Source organism: Hesperophylax consimilis, chromosome 11, assembly GCF_061612785.1.
Source record: "Hesperophylax consimilis isolate HC1 chromosome 11, BYU_Hcon_1.0, whole genome shotgun sequence".
NCBI lineage: Eukaryota > Metazoa > Arthropoda > Insecta > Trichoptera > Limnephilidae > Hesperophylax > Hesperophylax consimilis.
Genome location: NC_142846.1, coordinates 14,682,504 through 14,691,026, shown reverse-complemented (window position 1 = coordinate 14,691,026; position 8,523 = coordinate 14,682,504). Strand labels below are relative to the sequence as shown.

At 31.7% G+C, this 8,523-nt stretch overlaps 1 protein-coding gene across 1 annotated transcript in view; it reads right to left on the bottom strand.

The window, feature by feature from the left end:
- Nucleotides 1-537: 537 nt before the first annotated feature.
- The window catches only part of LOC149419841 (uncharacterized), a 29,411-nt gene continuing 21,425 nt past the window's right edge, over nucleotides 538-8,523 (bottom strand). The window contains exons 10-11 of the mRNA XM_089637335.1: nucleotides 4,020-4,250; nucleotides 538-2,749 (exon numbers count right to left, since the gene is read on the bottom strand). Of these exons, the coding sequence (XP_089493461.1) occupies nucleotides 4,030-4,250 (221 nt within the window). The 3' untranslated portion in view covers nucleotides 538-2,749; nucleotides 4,020-4,029. The remainder of the gene's footprint in view (nucleotides 2,750-4,019; nucleotides 4,251-8,523) is intronic.

Sequence of the window (8,523 nt, the reverse complement as noted above, 5' to 3'; positions counted from 1 at the left end):
TTATAATAAAAAGTTATATAATCATGTTCATTATGTGTCCGATCAACTATTTATTAAATTGTTCATTACCCTTCAGCTTGTAGAGAAAGTCACGATCATATTCTGACTCCTACAAGTGTAATAAATATAAATTAATACAGAAAATGCGAAATCAAATTATTTTTCTGTAAAGTTTAAAATTTAATCTACAAAGTTTTTGATGATTTACTTAATTAAAATGGAAAATGTATATTCTAAGAATACATTTTTAAAGGAGTTTGAATAAAATGGTGACCGGATAAATCATCAAAATAATAATTCATCACATTTTAAAAAAGATATATAAAGTCATGGAAAGTGATAAAACAAAAACTTTACTAACTGGGTTAAGTAGGTTAGGTTAGGTTTAAATTTTATTTTTTTTCATCGTTTATAATGACTTTATATCACTTTTTAAAGGTTTTTAATTGTCAATGTGTTGATTTATCATGGAACCGAATAAAATGTATATCCTAACAATACATTTAATAATAAATAAAAACAAATTAATTTGCAATCATATTTTATTTGATTTTTTGCTTATTACACAATATATGAGAAAATGTAAACATTCCTCACATTTTCATTTGAGAAATATGATTTAGAAGTGGGTTGCCCACACAAGTAGAGCAATTCTAATGATTAATTACACACTACACAATATATATGTATATATAATATTACCTTGTTTTCAACAAACATCTGCTGTTATTTTTAAATTAGCTTTCTAAATATTTCCAGCATTCCATTTGATTTCCATTTGATCTCTTCCAAATTTTGATGACAAAATAATAATTCACAAATAGATCAACACTGTTCGACTCTACTATCTAAGTAATATATTGTATTGTCTTCAATGCATGAATTCATGAAAACATCAACTTTACTACAATTAGCTTGGGGTGTTTCAAAGTCACGTTGTCATCAAATAATGACCAATTTGCGCCAGTTTGTTATTTTTACAATGCGAATTACTCCTCCCATAGTCGCGTACCAATCATTTGTAATTTTAATGGTAACAAAGGTCCCCATTAAAGGCCGATTCCACATCTGTTTCAGCTTTCTAGCGAATTGTGATCAACTTACAAGCATAACATGACAGTTGTGCTTTTCTGCCCATCATAATTTGTTCAAAAGCTGAAACGAACCTAGATTCGGTGTTAATAAGAAATTTCCAAATGTAAAATAAACAAAATGGCACCGATTGACCATTTGATAAGGATTTTACATTTGAATATCTGGGAAACAGCCCAAACTTAATGTAAACACCCCCTCTAAAGCTAAAATTCTGTATAAAAACAACATTATTGCTTTGTTTTAGTCTAATATGTAAGAATAGTCATTATCACAAAGAACAATAAGATGGTAGGTAGTCAAAATGCGTTTGGCTTCAATAAGACTAATTCAATTATGACAAGAATTAATTTCACATTCCCAATCATGATTAGAAATACTAAAACAACACAAACTAAGGGAAACACTAAAGGAACTTTATACAAATTTATTTCTGTCTTTCAAATCAGTCCATAATATATAACATACATAATGTACCTCATTTCATGATTACAATAAATGAAAAATTGGTAGTTACAAAAGTGAAACAAACATCTATAAGCGTGCTAGCAGACTGAGGCTGGGTGCTGGATGCCAAGCTGGAACCGGCTGATTATTTCTCTACAAGGTACTAATTATTACACTAGCTGCCAGGAACTTTTTGCCATAGAAATCATGCTTCCGCAGCCTACTCTGAGTCGGTTGTGCAATCTTGTCTAAATTCGAACACATTCGATGGAATACTGAATGTTATTTTTAATAGAATTAGAGAAAAAAAACCTCTGCCGCAAACCGGGCTGGATATGCCCCCGGTTTGCTTTTCGCAAGGATGATTCCAGGCGGGTACCATTGTAGGTGTGAGCTACCCTGCGTGTATTTAATGTCCATAACACGTCTTTTTAGAAACAACACTACTTATTTTGGGCTATTTGTTAAAATGCAAAAAAAAAATGCTTTTCTTTGAACCTGATTATTATTTAGTACGGGTCCAACTCAAATTAATGAATACTGATAGTTATATTATGCAATTATTAATGGGTACAATTTCTATTAATCCTCTTTTATATCCCAAGCCTCATTCAAAATTGCTTTTGATAGAAACCCTTAAAATAATATATGCATTCCTCACTTCACCCTTTAATTCGTACCTAAAAGTTTTTAGGCAACAAAAATATGCGAATCAAACAACTTTTTTATAGACATCAAGAATATCTAAACAAACTTAGTGCGGTTTCACATTGTCATTTTAGCAGCACGATTTAGCAGCGTGATTCAGCCGCGTACATCGTTTTGTGTGTAAATCGCAGGGCTTATTAACACATTAGCCACTTAGCCGCGCCATCAATTTACATATAAAACCATGTACACGGTTGGAATAGCACTGCAAAATCACCAAATGTGATACTAGCCTTTTAAAATTAAAATTGCCTTTTGAATGAAAATTTTCACCACTGTCGCAAAATATTTAAAAATGCCCATAATGTAACAATAATACTTAAAACGTAGAAATCATTAACCCTATTGTATACTAAACATTAACTAAAAAATCTAAGTTTTATAACATTTGGGTGTACTTAGTTTTAAAATATGAACAAAGTCAGTTTGAACATCACATAAATAAGCCTTCCCCCACGGAGGCTGCTTGGTTTGGTGTGAAAAGTGTGCGGAATTGGCAAACCTGAGAAATAAACATTTATATTAGTTAATAAAATAAATTTAAAATTGATTAAAACATATTATTCAGTAAACAGATCTACTCCATTATCAGTCGGGACCATTCTTAATTCTACGGTCAGGACTCAGTCCAAATGAAAATGGTAACATCAATTTTATTTCAAATCTGTATAGATTACACATCTATAGATTTTCTGTTCAGTGAATGAAACAAAAAAGTTAAGATTCAACAGTTGTTGATCAATGAAAAATCAATGTAAGGCCCTTCCACAGGGATACGCAAGTATTCGATACTCAACATTGTGTTTTATTGGTTTTTAAATGACGATTTATAAATTCTACGTATAATAGTACATTCATTTTTATATTCAGAAAAAGCGTTTGTTGATCTATATGAATATGTATATATATATTTTTAGCCATAAAGTTTTCACTGCAGTTCCTTATTGGTGGCGATGACGCAGGTCTTGCAATTTCAGTAGCGATGTGTACGAACTGTGCGTGACAAGTTTGTGACTTGGGTAGACAAGATGGGTATTGGAATCATGTATCTCTGTGGAAGAAAGGTTTAACTTGCGGTTCCACTTTAGAAAATGATTTACAAAAATAAGCTATATATGCACTTTTCAAATATAGAATTAAAATAATAATTTTCTGCTAAAATAAATTATTTGAAGGTAGGTAGGTACCTACTTAAATCCCTCGATTTGAAAAGATTCTTTTTTAATTTGATAAATAATTACTTATGTACTCACAAAGGAAATTAAGCAACTAATCATCAAATCGTTTCTACAATGCCACAGAGATTGCCACATAACTCTGTCTCGGCACGCGCACTCCTTGCTTCTTTCACATTCATACAAACTCTCCTGTTACTTTGTCTCTTGACATGACCTGATAAAATGTATTTGATTCACCATTATCTTTAGCATCATATATTCATTAATTCGCTCTACATGACCAAACATTCAAACGTCCCTTTCTCAATCTTAACCATTACGCTTACTTACATCAGCCTTGTATTCTTTCCAGATCCTTAAGACGGTCATACAAAGTTTTACCATGCTCGCGTCTCAGAGAGCATTCAGTATACTTTCATTCTTCCTCTGCCAGTTCCTTGGCTCAATGTGCCATACATCAGGGTTGGTATCAGCACTCCACTGTGGACAGCTAACTTTCCTACTTTGGAAAAACTATCAGTTCAGTCCTCCATTGTGGAATTTTCACAGGGAAATTATTTTACTCTTATAAAATATATAAAAGTATGGCCTTACCTTGTTCTGGCTAATTGCTATGTTCTTCTTTGACACGCGGCTTGCCTTCGTCACTGGCGCCGCCCGCCTGCTTAACGTCATCGTCGTCCATGCCATCATCCTTGCTGTTTTCGTGCAGAAGGACGTACTCACGCTGGCTGAAGCCAAACTTCACCACGTCGCGTTCAAGGAGTTCAACGTACTTGCTTGGGTCGATGCGCTTGTTGTTGACAAATGTGCCGTTTGCTGAGCCTGTTGACAAAATATTATGAATTAAACTTCATAAAATTAATACGTTTCACCGTGCACTAGGTTTAACTACAACGTGCATCCCATTTAGCTCACCCGTCGCTTGAGCTCTTTTGGCTCACAAAATAATATTATAATTCAGTCGATTTTGGTGTTTTCAAACGTTTCCTACTGCAGTTTAGTATATGAATCATGTGTACACATTTGGGTTTTTTGACTTTTTTTTTAATTTTTTTATTTATTCACATTTAAACCCGCTAAACTACTTTGTAGTTTGTCAGCAGGGACATAGAGACAACATTTATACATTCATAAGATACAATTTGAACGGTACATAATTACATAAATTGGTTACATTGCAGAAAAGTTTAAATAGCAGCATAAAAGCCTTATATAATAAGCAAGTAAAAATAAATGTATGAACAAATTAGTATTATCAACATAAAACATAAAAGCCTTATAAAATAAGCAAGTAAAAATAAATGTATGAACAAATTAGTATTATCAACAATAGGGTGTATCGATTTTTAACTTTTTTTTTGTTTTCAAATTCCAAGTTGAAATAAAGTTGCTACTAGGTACCACAACTTACCACAATTTTTTTTGGATTTTTAAAAAAATGTTTAGGTCTCCCGCACAAGGCCTAAAGTTTTAATTTTTTTCAAAAAATATCAATTTTTTTTTTAATTTAAAAAAATAAATTCATAACTTTTTTGTTTATTCCAAGTTAAAAAACAGTAATATTAGGGCATAAAAATAAGTACGAAACGGTTTTTTTTAATAAAATATGGTATTTTGGTCTCCCGCACAAGCCCTAAAGTTTGTTAATTTTGATGAAATTTTGTAATTTTGTGTACATATATGAACCATGTTTTTTTTAAGTTTAAGCCACCGGAATTAATTGTACTTTTCTTACAGAAGGCATAAAATGAGACAATATATATATACATAATTCTTATATACATACAGTAAAAATATATACCACATATATACTATATATATATATAATATGTTTTATACCTGAAAAAAGATAGTTGGACGGTGTAAATTGTATGAGAAAGGTGTTGAAAGAAACTAATGTTATTTGCTATTACTGTTGTTTTTTACAAAAGTATAAAAGGTTATAACATGTCATAAAATGTAGTATAAAAACTAAGTACAAAATGTTGCTGATTACTTTCCATACGACATGAGTGGCAGTTTTCTTGTTCTACTGCAAATTTACTGACTTGTTTAAGTATTCGTCCTTTCATCTTGGCTTCAAAACCTTAAATCAAAATTATGTATAGTTTTTACATAGGCCTAGTGAAAATTTTATAAATGTTATTACAGTTCCCAAATGAAATTTCAATTTAATATAGAAGACAGTATGATAAAGACGTTATTTAGAAACATTATAACTACAAAATAGTCGAAAAAACTTACTTAAATTCTAATCCTTTGCAGACGTTTTGTACTGGCTCTTGGTCTCGAACGTTGGTAGCTCTTTACGGTCTTCCAGTCTGGCACGGATAAAACCATCTCTTTCGATCAGCCCACATACTCGCTTTAAAGCTTCTGTGACTTTCTTGACAATTCGTTCCACCGCTTGAGTGTGAGAAGGAATTCTAAATTCAACCCTTCCACTTTTGCCAGTTTCCGCAATTGACTTCAACTCTTCTAGGCTCATATCAGTAACAAGAAGGGGTTCGGTTACTGAAGTGGATCGCCAGTCAATCATATCTATATAGTCTTCGGCATCAAAATTGATCTGAGGGGGTTTAAATACCCTTACCCCTTTCCTTTCGGTTGCGCGAGCTTTCTGGATTCCCTTATAAGCCAAGGCTCTGATATGTTTTCGTTCATCGAACAGCATAGCTATCAAAACATGCTCTGGGTGAGCCATGAAAGCATTTCTCTGTAACGTTGCATGGGCGACTTTTCTTAGCTCATCTTCCAAGTAATTGCGGAAAAGAATCCTTTTTAAAAAATGAATGGAAGCTTGCGGGATTTGGGGATTGCACTTAATTGAGAACCATGATGGTATGTAGACCTTCATTATGAACTCTGCAAGCTTTCTTAGCTGAGGGGTCGGATCATCGGTGGCTACATACAAACGAAGGACTCGATTTGCCAGAGTAAGCCACCTGGCGTGCGAGATGTTGCCGGGGTTTCGTTTGGCCAACTCTTCAGCAATAGAATTGTCTTCCATATTAAATTGAAATTTCATTTGGGAACTGTAATAACATTTATAAAATTTTCACTAGGCCTATGTAAATACTATACATAACTTTGATTTAAGGTTTTGAAGCCAAGATGAAAGGACGAATACTTAAACAAGTCAGTAAATTTGCAGTAGAACAAGAAAACTGCCACTCATGTCGTATGGAAAGTAATCAGCAACATTTTGTACTTAGTTTTTATACTACATTTTATGACATGTTATAACCTTTTATACTTTTGTAAAAAACAACAGTAATAGCAAATAACATTAGTTTCTTTCAACACCTTTCTCATACAATTTACACCGTCCAACTATCTTTTTTCAGGTATAAAACATATTATATATATATATAGTATATATGTGGTATATATTTTTACTGTATGTATATAAGAATTATGTATATATATATTGTCTCATTTTATGCCTTCTGTAAGAAAAGTACAATTAATTCCGGTGGCTTAAACTTAAAAAAAACATGGTTCATATATGTACACAAAATTACAAAATTTCATCAACATTAACAAACTTTAGGGCTTGTGCGGGAGACCAAAATACCATATTTTATTAAAAAAAACCGTTTCGTACTTATTTTTATGCCCTAATATTACTGTTTTTTAACTTGGAATAAACAAAAAAGTTATGAATTTATTTTTTTAAATTAAAAAAAAAATTAATATTTTTTGAAAAAAATTAAAACTTTAGGCCTTGTGCGGGAGACCTAAACATTTTTTTAAAAATCCAAAAAAAATTGTGGTAAGTTGTGGTACCTAGTAGCAACTTTATTTCAACTTGGAATTTGAAAACAAAAAAAAAGTTAAAAATCGATACACCCTAATCAACAAGTACATCAATAGTTTCATAAATAGAGGTAGGTAGTCAGGTATTACAAAATAATTGTTTTTCCATTTTCTAACAATATGAATTCCATTTCAGGGGCATCAGTATAGATCATTATTATCCAATAACCATTTCCTTAGATTATATTTAACATTAGCAGTAGTATACATGTTATTATTTTTAATTGTCATTGGTAATAAGTTAAACATTTTGGGTACTATATAGTTTAAAGTTCTTTCACCATATTTATTAGTACATTTCGGAACTACCAGTCCTTCATTTTGAGTGAATCTTGTGTTATGTTTATGGCAAACTCTTTCCCTATACAATGAATCAGACAATATAACATGTTGACTTACAATATTATAAAACAATAATCCTCTGAAGGGTAAAATATTCAGAGACTTGTATATTAATTTAATGTTACTTCTGTGTTGATTGGCATATTTATGGATTAACAATTTTATAATGGAGTTCTGTAATGTTTGTATATAGCTTATATTAGTTTTACAAGAATGTCCCCAAGAAGTAATTCCATAACGTATAGTGGATTCAGCCAGAGATAAGTAGATTAACTTTAAAGTACTTATAGGCACGAAATATTTTATTTTATAAATCCTACCCACAATAGCTCGTAGACGTTTACAAACATTAGCAATTTGTACATCCCTTTTCATGTAGCAGTCAATAGTAACACCCAAATATACATAACTTTTGACAAAATCAATGGTTTCACATGAACAGGGCTGTGCAACATTTTTATGTATGCAGTCAAATGTGTGTGTATATAATGAAGGAATTACATTACATCTGGCGTGTGGAGATCTGATGTGCATAATTTTAGTTTTTTTGGCGTTTATAAAGAGGCCTGCATCATGCGACCATTTCAGTAGGGCAATAAAATCATGTTGCATAAGGTTCATTGCAGTAACCAGATCTTCGTGCGATATTACGAGCGCCGTATCGTCTGCATATACAAAATGTTTAGCAAATGAAAACAATTTTCTCATAATTGAGACATAAATAATATAAAGGGTTGGCCCTAGAATTGACCCCTGTGCAACACCTGTTGAGATATATTTTCTTTTGCTAAATTTTTTAAGAATTTTTACTCTTATTTGTCGATCAGTTAGTAAATTTTTTAATAAAACTAGTAGCTTTCCTCTAATTCCTATTGCCTCCAGTGTTTCTAATAGTTTATTTGTATCAATGGTATCAAATGCCTTAGAGTTATCT